This window comes from Herpailurus yagouaroundi, unplaced genomic scaffold (genome assembly GCF_014898765.1).
Source record: "Herpailurus yagouaroundi ecotype Mexico unplaced genomic scaffold, PumYag 77, whole genome shotgun sequence".
Classification (NCBI taxonomy): domain Eukaryota; kingdom Metazoa; phylum Chordata; class Mammalia; order Carnivora; family Felidae; genus Herpailurus; species Herpailurus yagouaroundi.
The window spans coordinates 4,348,106-4,361,078 of NW_024412388.1; the positions used below are offsets into that span (position 1 = coordinate 4,348,106).

The window sequence follows — 12,973 nt, forward strand, 5'->3', positions numbered from 1 at the left end:
AAGGGGAGGGGGGTTGTGGGTCCAGGAGAGCCAGAGCAGAGAGCTTGGGGTGAGCCAGGGGCCGTTGAGTGTCAGGGAGACCAGACCTGGGGAGCGAAGCCCCGCGGTCAGGGGCAGACCGGCTAGGCCCCCAGCCTTCTCTCGGTGAAACGGGCAGCATCGTGGGGTTGGGAGCAAAGAGGCGATGAGGTCTGACTATATCTGAGGGCGCCTCTGGCCGCTGAATTTCACGTCTGTCGGGAGGCAGGCTTGGCGGGAACCCAGGGGTGGCATGGCTGCGCTCGGTGATAGCAGTGGAGGTGAGGTGAAATGCTCAGATTCTGGCTACGGTCTTGAAGGTAAAGCCCGCAGAACTTCCAGGCAGATCGGGTGCTTTCTCTAGGAAGTCAGGACCCAGGGATCATTTCTGTCTTTGCAGAGATGCTAGCCAGCTGGGCCTGTGTGGCCCTGCGGTGGCCCCGCTGTAGGGAGCTGTGCGGGCTCCCACAAGAGGAGGGTTTCTGGGTTCCCCCGTGCAGGTTGATCGGCCAGGCCTGAACAAGCCTCGTGGTGAGCCGTGGCCGGCCTCAGGACCGCTCTTGCACTGCACTGTGGAGCGCGGCGCTGTCGGTGGAGGAGCCAGAGGGACACCGGGTGAGGGGGAGGCGGGCAGTTACTCAGTCTCCCGCGCCCGCCGTGGCTTTCCCTGGCAGGAAACACACTGGGGAGAAACCCTTTGAATGTCCCAAGTGTGGAAAGTGCTACTTTCGGAAGGAGAACCTCCTGGAGCACGAAGCCCGGAACTGCATGAACCGCTCGGAACAGGTACTTGCGGGCACTGGCCCAGGACTCTGTGGGCAGGGGACGCTGGCCTTCGTCTTCCTGCCATCTGAGAGGGGCCCTCAGGAAGCCGTCTTAGGACTGTAAACCCAAGAGAGCTGGAGTGTCCGCTCCAGCGGATGCCATCGAGTCCGCTTCCTGGTATTACAGGTGGGGACGCTGGTCCCGAGGGCGGAAGGGACCGGCCCCAGAGGGACTTTTTGGAAAGCGTTTTGAGTTTGCCTGCTTGGGTCCCTGGACTCTGGAGAAGGGGCGCCTTGGTGGGGACGGGCTGCTGCCCCCACCCTGCTGGCCGGCCCACGTGACGTGGCCGGCTGAACCCCACCCTCTCCTCCTAGAGGCCTGTCGCCAGTGTGGGGTCTGCGGGTGAGGTCTCCCGGCTCCTGCCCCCAGCCTGTGGGGTGGGTTTGCAGTGCTCAGCCACGGTCAGGGTCAGGGCAGGCAGGTCACGTGTTGCCCTCTCCCACCCTAGCGATCCCCCCCTCGGGCAGACTCCTCCCAGCAGCGAGTGGAAGCCCGGGCAGAGGCTGCCGTCGCAGGCAGAGGCCCCCCCCTGATGCCGGCCCTGCTTGCCCCTCACACTGCCAGGTCTTCACGTGCTCCGTGTGCCAGGAGACCTTCCGCCGGAGGATGGAGCTGCGGGTGCACATGGTGTCCCACACGGGGGAGATGCCCTACAAGGTCAGGCTCGGCCTGTCCCCGGGGCCGTGGGCGGAGGGGCAGCCCCTAGATCCCTCTTGCCAAGCCCTGTACGTGGGGTGATGTTAGGCACCTCCCTCTCGCCAGCTGTCAAGACGCCCAGCCTTCTGGACCCATCCAGTGTCCCCTCCCTTCAGGCAGTGCCCCTGGCCCTCTCTGGGTCCTTTTTCTTTCTGTGGAGGGCAGGCTCGGCATCTCCGTGGGCACGGCACGGTGGGGGGGGGGGTCCTCTCTGGAGCGTCCTTCACACCAAGGAGCCTCCTGTCGTCTCGGGCTGGGCCCTGCCTGTGGGTTGCTGCCCCGATAGCCTAAGGGTGGCCAGGATCCCATTGGTGTGGGTGGCCTCCGAGGTGACCTCGGGCCTGTTTTCCAGTGCTCCTCCTGCTCCCAGCAGTTCATGCAGAAGAAGGACTTGCAGAGCCACCTGATCAAACTCCACGGAGCCCCCAAGCCCCACGCTGTAAGTGCCAGGCTGTGCTGAGAACTGGGAGCTGGCCGTAGAGAGGTGGCCACAGCCGCGTCAGACCCGGCAGGCTGTGTGGTTCCTGTCGTGCGGGGGGCCAGGGAACCCCTCCCTGTTCTCAGCCTGGTCTCACTCCCTCTGCCCCACAGTGTCCCACCTGTGCCAAGTGCTTCCTGTCCCGAACAGAACTGCAGCTGCACGAGGCCTTCAAGCACCGAGGGGAGAAACTGTTTGTGTGTGAGGAGTGTGGGCACAGGGCCTCAAGCCGAAACGGCCTGCAGATGCACATCAAGGCCAAGCACAGGTGCGGGCTGGCCGGGCTTCCCCGGGGCCTGGTCCTACTGCCGGCGTGGAGGGTCCAGAAGGCAGCTAGGTGATGCTCTCGTGGGACAGAGCGTTCTCCACCCCGAGTCCGGTGCCTGTAGCCTCTTTGGTGGGGGCGCCTGAGGGGGGAGTAGGCTTGCCGGGCAGAAAGGCTGAGGGAGAGGATCTCAGGGTAACATGATGGCAGATTCTTAGTTTTGTGGTTCCCGGGGTGGCGCCGGTGCCCCTCCCGTCACTGCCCGAGCCCTTGTGCCGCACGGCTGGTCTCGGCCTGCGCCCGGTCCCACGGCTCAGCGGGTTTGCCTCGGCCTGGCCGGTTTCCCTGGCTCCGGGGCCAGCCGTGCTCCCAGCTGTCGCGGGGTGAAGGGGGCTGCTTCCCGTGGTGATGCTCCTGCCCCGCCCTCTGCCCCGGACAGGAATGAGAGGCCGTACGTGTGTGAGTTCTGCAGCCACGCCTTCACCCAGAAAGCTAATCTCAACATGCACCTGCGTACGCACACGGGCGAGAAGCCCTTCCAGTGCCACCTCTGCGGCAAGACCTTCCGCACCCAAGGTGAGGCAGGCCTGTCCTCTCCCCGTCCCAGGCCGCGGCGCAGCGGCTGAGCCCCCGCCTTGTCCCCACAGCCAGCCTGGACAAGCACAACCGTACTCACACTGGCGAGAGGCCCTTCGGCTGTGAGTTCTGCGAGCAGCGCTTCACCGAGAAGGGGCCCCTGCTGAGGCACGTGGCCAGCCGCCACCAGGAAGGCCGGCCCCACTTCTGCCAGATCTGTGGGAAGACCTTCAAAGGTACCTGGGCCTGCGGGAGGCCCCTGGCGCTCACCCTTCCCCAGGCACGCCCTGCGTGGGGTGGAGGGTGGGCCATATCCCGCTGACCGGGGCCAGAGAGCGTCCGCGGGGAGAGGTCAGGCGTGGCGGTGGCTGTCGCGCGCTCCTTCTTGGTGCCAGTCTTCCTACCAGAGAATCTCTTCTCCCTGTGCGTTAAAGACTGGAGCTTGGAGCTGCGGTGACAGGGCAGGGCGGGAGCCCTGGAGGGTCTCGTGCAGTGGCACCCTCAGGGTGGCATTGGAGCCTGGCAGGGCCCTCGGAGCAGCTGCAGACCCCGGACCGCCCTCATCTGGGCACCGTGGTGCCCACTTCCTGCCTCCCCTCAACACCGGGGTCCCCTCCCTCCCACAGCCGTGGAGCAGCTGCGCGTGCACGTCCGAAGGCACAAGGGCGTCAGGAAGTTCGAATGCACCGAGTGCGGCTACAAGTTCACCCGGCAGGTAGGCCTGGGGCCGGCCGGGGTCCCTCCTCCTGCCCCCCACCCCGGGCCCCTCCCTGCCCAGCCCTGAGTCCCCTCGCCCCCCAGGCCCACCTCCGGAGGCACATGGAGATCCACGACCGGGTGGAGAACTATAACCCGCGGCAGCGCAAACTCCGGAACCTGGTCATTGAGGATGAGAAGATGGTGGTGGTGGCACTTCAGCCACCCGCCGAGCTGGAGGTGGGCTCGGCCGAGGTCATCGTGGCATCCCTGGCGCAGGGCGGCCTGACCTCCCAGCTGCCCAGCCAGAGACTCTGTGCGGAGGAGAGCCTGGTGAGCTCGGGGGTCATGGAGCCCTCGCTCATCATCACGGCAGCCATCCCTGAGGACTGTGACACGTAGCACCCCTGCCACCACAGCCCACTTGGCCCCAGCCCCCAATAAATCACACGGTTTGGGACTCCATCGTTTCAGCCTATCTGGCGGTCTGTTCCCCAGTAACCTGGTGTCCGGGGTGTGCTGCTTTCCCGTCAAATCTTCTAGGAGAAACGGTGCCTCACCCAGCCATCTCTGCGCCTCAGGGTGCTGCTCGGCCAGCCGCTTCCCCACCTTGTTGGGAGACCTCAGCAGAGGCAGACCCTGGGCGAGTGTCTTTAGGGGCCAGGCCCTGGCCTGGGTGCTCTTGTCTCACTGTCAGGGTTCTAGGACTGGGAGCCATGGCATTGCTGTTTCACAGCTGTGGTGCTGCCAGCTAGTGGGGATGGGATTCAGGGCCCCCGACGATGACCTTACCCCGCCAGCCTGCTGCGGATCCCAGCGGGGAGCCTGAGGTAGGGCTCGTGGTCAGCAGGCTCTGGACCCTGGCTGGCAGATGACGGCCGACGGGATCCTTCCCTCGGGAGGGTCCTCATTTGCTTTGCCGGTGCAGGTGGCCGGGGGTGCCGGCAAGGCCAAGTTTAGAATGACAAGAGGCCTTGCTGGTCCCCGGGTTCTGCAGGGACGGCAGGGCCGGGTGCACATCCTGCAGGAAAAGCGTGTGGGTGCCGGCGCCCACGTTCCCCCTCAGCTTCTTCACTGACAGCCCTGTTGCCCGAGGCAGGCGACTCCTTCGTGTCCTCCTCTTCAACGGAATTAGTAATAGCACCCGCTTTGTAGACAAGGATTCAGTGAGAGGGCCCGCAGTTACCTCCCGCCAGATGGCAAGCCGCCCCAGGATTTCCCTGGAGGCTGGCGAGGGCACGGTTGGGGGGAGGGAGGGTGTCTGTGCCTGGGAAGGCGGTGCTGGCTGTGGGCCTGGGTCCCTCTCCACAGGCCGCCCAGGCTTCCTCACAGCATGGTGGCTGTGTGCCAAGGACCCATGTTCCAGCCAGAGCCGTGAGGCCTTATGACCTAGCCCTCCAGTCACAGTGTCCTCTTTGCCACGTGGTGCTGGTCCAGGCAGACACCGGAACCTCACTGCCCAGGTTCAAGGGCAGGGGATATAGGCCCCACCCACTGATGGGTGTCCAGCTCTGCACACACATTCTACAACCGCCTGACACACAGCAGAGGTGCTCTGCTTAGTGCCTGGCACAGAGTGAACTCTGAATTGGGGCAGTGACAGTCACGAGCAAGTGCTCAAGTCGGGCACCACCTAAATCTTATCACTGGAAGACTCCTGAAACACGAGCTCCACACTGCCCAATTCCTCCTGGAGTCTGAGGAAGGAAACGATCTGTTTTACACCCAGAACCCATCTAACCGTCTTTCCTTGTATTCCTCGACCACTGGGGTGCTCAGAGGTAAGGCCCATATCCAGGCACAACAGCCGATGCCCAGACTACGAACTGCCTCAGCTCTATTTCAGTGAGGTTATTAAAAAATAAACTATGGCCTCAAAATGCTCCGTTCCCCACAAAGAAACCGGCCCATGCCTTGGGTTATACACGAGGAACCTTTCTGAACTTCGTGGCCTCTTCCAGGATCCTCCTTTAAGGGCCCACTCCCCGCCCCAGGTCCGAGGCTTACCCCCTGCAGACAGGGGTCTCCTCACCACCAGAGAGCCCACCTTCAGGAGGTGGGGGGAGCGAGGCAGGGGACCGGGTGAAGGGGTAGAGGCAGGGAGGCCAAACTGGCCGTGGGGCAGCACGTGGGGCTAGGACTCCCGCGCTCCTCATGCCCTGGGCTCAGCCTCCGCTTCCCACTACTTGCCACCTTGTAACGATCGGAGACAAGAAAGGGCCTCAGAAGCTTTGCTCCAAGACCGTTCGCACAAGCCCTGGGCACCCCCGTCTGTCCTCTTCCTCTGTGGGCACGGGGGCAGCCCTCCGCTGCCCCGCCTCGCCTCTGCCTGAAGTCTCCAAGACAGCAGCGGCAGGATGAAGACCAGGACACCGAGTGTATAGGAAATAGTTTTATTTCAAAAAGTATACATCGAAGGCATCCTAAAATCTCTTAACAGGATTCTGGACACCTAGGCCCATAGGACAAATAAATAGGCAAATCTGCCCCACCGTCTGGGGTTGGAACTAGATAGCTGGGACACTGAAAGGCGCGTGTCCTTTAGCACATAAGAGTCTCTGAAGTCATATAAATATAGAATACTTTATAGCAAATCAGCATTAAATATGAGTCACTGAATTTTCATAACTTAAACTGTCTCGTAGACTAAAAAGTTCCGTATATCCAAACACAGTCCCACCTCCAGCTGGCCCATCTCTGACCCTGGTCAGTGTATGGACATTCCTAAAGTGGGGACGGGGGGGGGGGGGGGGGGGGGGTGTCCCCGGGCGAGAGCCCCCGCCGGGGGAAGCGGGGAGGGCTGGGCAGGGGAGCAGGTGCTGCCGAAGGGCCGTCCCTGACCGTGGACCCCCGGCTGCGGTCTGCAGGAACCCGCTGCTGCTGAGGCTGCTGCTTCCCCTCCCCCGCCCTGGTGCTCCCGACAGAGGATGGGGTCCGGGTGGAGGAGACCCGCGTAGTTCTAGAGAGCGAGCGTGGAGGAGGACGTCACGGGTGCACACTGAACCAGCCAACCAACAGCTGCCAGTGGTGTCCCAGCTGGTCACGGTGAAGAACCAAGGGCAGGAACCCAGGACACGGGGCCCCCTGCCACAAGGGAGCGTCTGCAGGGAAGGCCAGGTGAAGGCCAGAGCGGTCGCTAGCCCTCAGCCCAGACCAGGCCTGCTGTACGGTCCACAGAGGCTGGTTTTGTCAGAAAAACGTGTTTGCAGCGCCCCGTCCCGACAAAAAAACGTTACACGATACCTCTCCCTGGAAGTCGCTGACCACGGGAAGTCCTTGACCCTGCCAGAGCCCAGCCCCACTGGAGGGAGGTGGGGAGAGCTCCAGCAGCCTTGGCACCTCCTCACCCCACCTTCTCCGGCTGCCAAAGGGACCCTCCACGGAGGCGGCCCTCAGGAAGGGCGCCAAAGCCTTCCCCACGAGATCAAGGCCTGCACTCTTGCTCCGGGGAGGGGTGGGGGGTGGGGGTGGCTGCAGGTGACCTGTCAGCAGGCATCGTGACACCTATCTGCGTGGCCTGTCCCCACACCGAGCGGGCAGGCCGCAGCTGCTGGCGCAGAGCTCCGTGCCTGGTGCACATCAGGGCTCCCTCGGTCCTGTGCAGCGCTGCCCTGCCCTCCCCGCTGCCACTGACAGGAGAGACAAGCCACTGTGGCAGGACACCCTCTACCTACAGAGACCAAAGGGCATGGAAAACCCCTGCGGAGTGAGCCTGCTGGGAAGGCACCAGAGCCAGGAGGAGGCAGCACCAGTCCCGAGGAGGTGAGGTCAGACCATCGCTGGGGGACAGGGGCAGCAAGTCCCGACCGAGGGGGAACACGCACGCCAGGAGGGGCGAAGGTGGGACCTGGGGCATGAAGGAGTCCCCCGGGGCCCAAGGGATCCCACGGCCAGGCCCACCTGGCGGGGGAGCCCCAGGCAGGACCACCGCCCGGCCGGCTGTCTGGCAGCGCCTGGCGCAGTGGGTGTGCGGGAGTGACCCGGTGAGTGACAGTTGAGGGGATGGGAAGGGCTGGCTGTGGACCGGAGCCGCTCCTGCAACAGGTCTAACCAGACAGTGACGGCATATGGCAGAGAAGGTGGGGGCCCCAGCCAACAGCTCTTTAGGCCGCAAGACTTCCTCCCCCAGAACCACCCTTGCCATCTGGCCAAAGAAAGTGTTTAAAAAAGTGTTGTTTGTGAAGCGACAGCTAGAACTTTTCTTCTCCTGCTAAGAACACATCTCCAAGGCGGTTCACTGGGAAAGGCAACTCAACAAACATTTGCTTTCCAGCTTTCTAGTGAGGGAAATGCAAGCATCCTCCTCTTTGGAAGAAAGACACATCCAGCCAAGGGATCCTTGGGGACCTTGAGGAGACCAGACCATTCACTCCCCAGAGAAAACAGGGAACCGGGGACCCCTGAGCCGCAGTTTCCTGGGAACTCCTCACGCCACCCTCCCGGGGATGCCCCAGGCTTGGGAGGAGCGTGGCTGTCCCCCTGCCCTGCAGAGACCTTCAGCAATGGCACCGTAAGAGACTCTTTTCTGGCTGCGTCCCTGGCCACCCTACCCTTCTTCTAAGGAAGGGCCAGACTGCATTTACCTTGCAGCCAATCACGGGGGCCACCCCGTCCAGGGCTTCCTTTGGAAGCAGCAGGATTCTTTGTCCCTAGGGGAGAGAATGGCATCCGCAACCATCGGCCTGGCTGGGCTTCAATGAGAAACTCCTAGGGCCTCCCAGGGAGGAGCCACGACCTTGCACCTGCAGGCTTTTGCCCTCTCGTGCATCCACCTGGGACGACGGTCCTGGAGGCCTCCAAGTCAGGTGGCAACACCAGCTGGTGGGGTAGGCGGATGGAGCACTCAGCATTTGCCTCAACCCAGATTCACTGGAGACAGGATTTACTCAGCACATCCCTTGGGGCCCACTTCAAGGCCACACTCCCGTCCAGTCACACTGCCCTGCGCCTGTGAGGCACGTTTTGGTGGGACATCCCAGCAGGTGTGAGGAGCCAGGCAGGCAGACCGCCTCCATCCAGGGAGCTGGCCCCTGGGATGTCCAGCACCGGACGTGGAGTTGGGGACCCCACTGCAGCCATCATCTGCCAGATTCCCGATGCTCCAGGCCAGCAGAGCCCGCGGGCCTAGGAAAGCAGGCCTGGACCACTCTCAGACTCTCGTGGGAGGACTTGTCCCCGACCAGAGGCCGTCCTCTCTGACATGGGAGCAAGTAGGCATAAGCAGAGGCAGCATGAGGGTTCACCTGCTAGAGCCAGAGCCCTGTGCCGGCAGGGAGGCAGCTCCCAGCAGCTATGAGTCCGGCTCTAAATGCACAGAGGCTCTCCTGGGGTCACATCCTGAGGCTCACTCGGCGACCCAAGAGCCCAACTCCACCTGGTGAACCCAACCCGTCCTTGTGCACGAAGGAGGGGCTCACTGCCCCGCCCCCAGACATGCTGTGTTACCTGCACTGAGGCCCTCCCCGGGCCAGGCCAGGGCTAGTGCAGCTCGTCAGGGTTCTGCGGCCGCCGGGGTCGGGCCACATCCATGTCACTGCTGCCACTGTCCAGCTCGAAGCCACGCCCACCAGAGGGCATCTGGGGCATGAACTGGCGGAAGATGCTGACGCTGCCGTGCCAGAAGGTGGGCTCCGGGAGCCGTCCCACTATGCTCCATGCCCGAGTCTCTGGGTCATAGGCCTCCACCACGTCAGAGAGTTCAAACGTATTGTCGTAACCACCTGAGACGTAGAGCTTCCCTCCAAGGACGGCCAGGCTGCCCCCCACGTGCACCTGCGGGTCAAGGGAGACAGGCAAGTGGAGGCCGGCAGCCAGGCCAGCTCAGAAACCCTATGGCCTCTCTCCATGGAGAAGGTGCCTGGGACCCTCGCCACTTCCTGGAGAAATGAGAGTGGCCCCCTGCATGCTCCCCAGGCCAGGCCAATGCCCTCCTCCACCCCGGCTCCAGAACCAGGGCCGGGGGTGGGGGGGAGGGGGGTGCGCGCCACACGCCGTGCCTGGTTCCTACGGTGGCCGGGAGGCTGCTGAAGCGGCGACTCTCCCCGTGAGCAGCACCAGCCCTGGGGCGGGCCAGGCTGTCCTCCCATCGTACAGGTGCGAAAGCAGTGCCTCACGTGGCTGACGGTGGCCGAGCCAGGACTTGACTCACATCTGGGCTCTGAACCACACCCCTGGACGTTCTCCTCTTGCCCAAATTTGCTGTAACGTGTAGGTCATCACGGGGAGAAGAGAAGTCCCATCTGCTAAGTGCAAATGTTAAACTGGGATGTTGTAAGTTGTGACAATTGCCATGCAGAGGTATCATGGGAGCAGGTTTGGGAACTTTAAGGAAGAAAAAAGATGTTGAGAAGATATACAACTACTAGGACTAAGGAGATTGCTCACGTGGCCAAATGCCACCGAGCCTTCCCAGCTCCATCACAGGGTCAGACTCAGCACCTCTCTTCTCGACAAGCAGAGGGGAGACACCCTGATCAGATAGTGGTAGCAGTGTCTTGTTCAGAGCACACAGTAGGCACTCAATAAATAACTGTATTCCCCAGGGTCAATCCCCAAAGACCTTCTGTCTGACTTCATTGCCTCCGCTGTCCCCTTGTTCACTCTGCTCCAGCCACCCTGGACTCTGAGGTTTGTTCTGCGACCATACCAGGCACACTCTGCCCCAGGGCCTTTGCATTTGCTGTCCCTCTGGGGAATATTCTTCTCCCTATGCTCTCTAGCTTATAGCAGGTACTCATCGAATGCTGGTCCGAATGGATGAACTCACTAAACTGTCTAACCCTGGGATTTATTTAAGATCTCAGTGCCCCTGAAGTACAAACCGAGGGAAAACCCAGCCCTCTATTAAGTGCAATAACATCAGGAAAGGGCTCAGCACGGGCCCTGCCCACCAGGACCATCTCCCAAACATGTCATGACTACACTCTGGCCAGAAAACAGGACCAGCCTGTGCTACCAATGCCGACACAGCCGCATGTTTACCTGATTCATAGATGGGATCTTGTCCCACTCGTTCTTTGTGGGATTATATACGTCCACCTCCGCAGAATCATCCCTGTGAAGTGGGGGGGGGGGGGGGGAAACGTATCAGAGGCAGGAGGAAGCATCCTTGTGTGTAAAGAGCTGGAGAGAAGGGCCACACAGGCCCCTCTCCTCTGGGAATGTCTCTGATGTCATTTGGAGTCCACAGGCCAGTGAGCCCTCATCCCTGGTTTGTAGGGGCCACAGGCCAGCACACCTATCCGGCCTGGGCTCTGAGGCCAGAGCCAGACTTTACTTCTCAAACCTGAAGATCAAACACCTTCAGGTTTAACCACCCTACCCCACCCCCACCCCCCCACACGCTGCTCTACACCAGCACGGCCCCCCTGGCTGGCTCCAGATCTGAACTTCCCACATCCCTGCCCACCAGTCTCCTCTCCGTCTTCCGACCTGCACTTGTGTGTCTTCTCCTCACAACAGCCTTCCACGGCTGACCAGTCCAGGCCAGCCCTCCTGCCCCCCTGCACTCCCTGACGCGCCCTGACTATTCCTGGGCCCTCCCCACCGCTGTCAGCCCCCCAGTCTCTTCCCGCTCACTGCTGTGTCCTGGGTGCCCAGCAGGATAGGCACAGTCATAGGAAAGAAGGCACCAGCACTGCCCCTCCCTTTGGGGTCAGGGTCTTTCCACCTTGTTTGACACGCTCTGGATCCCTGCAAGGAAAGGCTCAAAGGCACAGCCTTGAAAAGCACAGACAGGGGCGCCTGGGTGGCGCAGTCGGTTAAGTGTCCGACTTCAGCCAGGTCACGATCTCGCGGTCCGTGAGTTCGAGCCCCGCGTCAGGCTGATGGCTCAGAGCCTGGAGCCTGTTTCCGATTCTGTGTCTCCCTCTCTCTCTGCCCCTCCTCCGTTCATGCTCTGTCTCTCTCCGTCCCAAAAATAAATAAACGTTGAAAAAAAAAAATTTTTTTTAAATAAAAAAAAAATAAAAAAATTAAAAAAAAAAGAAAAGCACAGACACTAGCCCCAGATGGCAGTGAGAGTAAGGAGTCCGGGGTCAGCAGAAGGGCCAGTCAGTGAACATCTTAGGCCCCCAGAGCCTGCTCTGTACCTACTCCCCAACGTGACTGTTGTAGCGCAAAAGCAGCCACCGATGTTTGGAAACGGGCTGGCTACATTCCGAAAAGACCTTATTTGTGGACAGAATTTGAATCTCGTGTAACTTTTCATACCACAAAATGTGGCTCCTGCTTTGGTGTTTTTTTTTTTCCCCCCTCCAAAAATTTCAAGGTGTGAAAACCCATCTTAGTTCATGGCCCATGTGAGGATGACAGTGCCAGAGGCCGTTGGGCTGCCCTCCCCCAGCACAGACGTATAAACTGTCAGGGCCGCAGCGGTTGAGAGGCTGAGGCCTCCACCCGGTGCCGGGTGCCCCTGAAAACAGCAGCTTGTGGACAGGAGCTGCCCTGACAGGTGGCATTCGAGCAGGGCGCGATGGGGCTTACTAGACACGAGGCTTACTAGGCATGAAATGAGTGACTCTGGGGCAAACGTGAACGTGCATCTGAACCAGACCCCAGGTCTTGCCCACGCCACCCCCCTGGAGGTCAATCGGGACGCCTTTCCCCACCCTTCACTATCTCCACGTGGTTGGGGGCTGGGATAGGGCAGAGCTGAGCCCACCCGCCACCCCCAGCCTCCCATGGCTTAGCTGAACCCACACAAAGGCTAGCATGGGGCGTGGGGGGCACCCTGATGCTTCCAGCTGCGGGGGCTTAGCACCTGACAAGAGACCCCGACACGGATGAGGAAAGCACAGGGGGCCTTCTGTGGACAGGCTGGCCTTTTCGCACGTCTTATTCTAGGACCACAGGGCGGGGAGGACATTCTCAAAGGCGCTCAACTTGGAACGGACTCTGAGGGGCTGAAGCCAAGGTTCTGACACTCTTGAGAGAAGTATTTATAGCTGTCTCCACCCCCTCTCTGAAGACATCTACCTTGACTTGGGGGAGGAGGAGCTGGGCTAAGGGTCAGATGATGTTTTATAACAGGACCAGGAGCTGGCCGAGATTCCAGGGCTTTCTCTGAGCACTCCGGAGGTTTCCTGGCATACAATGATGTGCTACCTCTGCCCTGCATGTGCTCACCAAGAAAGCCTGGGAAGGAGCCTCTAGTCTGGGGGAGCAGAGTGGAGGGAGCAGACAAAGGCCAGGGCAGTTGAGGACGCAAGAGAAGGGCTGAGAAGCCAAGTGCATATGTCCTCTGAGGCTCCTAAGAGGAGACAGAGGAAACCACAGTACAGCTCTTACTCTTCCCTCCTGATCCCACAGCTTCAGACAGGCTCTAGGCCAGGAAGGGACGAACTGGACACACACCTACAAGTGCACATGAATGTACACACACACACACACACACACACACACACACACACACACACACA

At 61.2% G+C, this 12,973-nt stretch overlaps 2 protein-coding genes across 4 annotated transcripts in view; one reads left to right on the forward strand and one right to left on the reverse strand.

The window, feature by feature from the left end:
• Nucleotides 1-4,019, forward strand: part of ZBTB48 (zinc finger and BTB domain containing 48) — a 7,873-nt gene extending 3,854 nt beyond the window's left edge. For all 3 annotated transcript variants that reach the window (XM_040459942.1, XM_040459925.1, XM_040459932.1), the window contains exons 4-11: nt 693-804; nt 1,408-1,500; nt 1,892-1,978; nt 2,131-2,285; nt 2,722-2,858; nt 2,930-3,094; nt 3,485-3,573; nt 3,660-4,019. In XM_040459942.1, the coding sequence (XP_040315876.1) occupies nt 693-804; nt 1,408-1,500; nt 1,892-1,978; nt 2,131-2,285; nt 2,722-2,858; nt 2,930-3,094; nt 3,485-3,573; nt 3,660-3,956 (1,135 nt within the window). In that variant the 3' untranslated portion in view covers nt 3,957-4,019. The remainder of the gene's footprint in view (nt 1-692; nt 805-1,407; nt 1,501-1,891; nt 1,979-2,130; nt 2,286-2,721; nt 2,859-2,929; nt 3,095-3,484; nt 3,574-3,659) is intronic.
• A 1,912-nt stretch (nt 4,020-5,931) lies between these two features.
• KLHL21 (kelch like family member 21) overlaps nt 5,932-12,973 on the reverse strand; it is a 12,535-nt gene continuing 5,493 nt past the window's right edge. Inside the window, exons 3-4 of the mRNA XM_040459965.1 lie at nt 10,536-10,608; nt 5,932-9,326 (exon numbers count right to left, since the gene is read on the reverse strand). Of these exons, the coding sequence (XP_040315899.1) occupies nt 9,033-9,326; nt 10,536-10,608 (367 nt within the window). The 3' untranslated portion in view covers nt 5,932-9,032. The remainder of the gene's footprint in view (nt 9,327-10,535; nt 10,609-12,973) is intronic.